The following is a 468-nucleotide window of genomic DNA, read 5'->3' on the forward strand; positions in this document are numbered from 1 at the left end:
AATAGAACTACAGATACGTGTGGGCTTAAATAAAAGTAGATAAATCAAGTAAATATTTTCAAAGGCTGAAATAACATTAAAATAGGAAACACTTAACAGAATTTGATATCTTAGAGATTTTTTTTTTTGTATCCACCTTAAACCACAAAAAAGGCTAAAACTTCTAAAAGGAGTTCCAAAGCGCAATATCTTCACCGCATCACCACCGTTGATTGTTTGTCCCTCAATCAGCTAGCTTTGAGCAACACCCCAGACTACGGCAACGTTTTCTGCTTCACGGACGCGGGTGGAAAAGACGGTGCTATAATGGAGAGCATGATTGCGCTAGCTCAGAGTCGCGCCATGAAGGTAAGAAGCGGAATTCTGGTAAGAAAGTACCATGAGTAGTGTTTGTTCTGTTTGGTATCGAGGGTAATATTCTGCGATGGTTGGGACGTGGTTGTTTTTGAGTTACTTGTCCTTGGGCTT

At 40.2% G+C, this 468-nt stretch overlaps 1 protein-coding gene across 1 annotated transcript in view; it reads left to right on the forward strand.

Moving 5' to 3' along the window:
• Window positions 1–468, forward strand: part of LOC119585142 (von Willebrand factor A domain-containing protein 7-like) — a 19,876-nt gene that overhangs the window by 5,657 nt on the left and 13,751 nt on the right. Inside the window, exon 9 of the mRNA XM_037933771.1 lies at window positions 232–348. Within this exon, the coding sequence (XP_037789699.1) occupies window positions 232–348 (117 nt within the window). The remainder of the gene's footprint in view (window positions 1–231; window positions 349–468) is intronic.

The sequence above is a fragment of the Penaeus monodon genome, chromosome 19 (genome assembly GCF_015228065.2).
Source record: "Penaeus monodon isolate SGIC_2016 chromosome 19, NSTDA_Pmon_1, whole genome shotgun sequence".
In the NCBI taxonomy this organism is placed as follows: Eukaryota; Metazoa; Arthropoda; class Malacostraca; order Decapoda; family Penaeidae; genus Penaeus; species Penaeus monodon.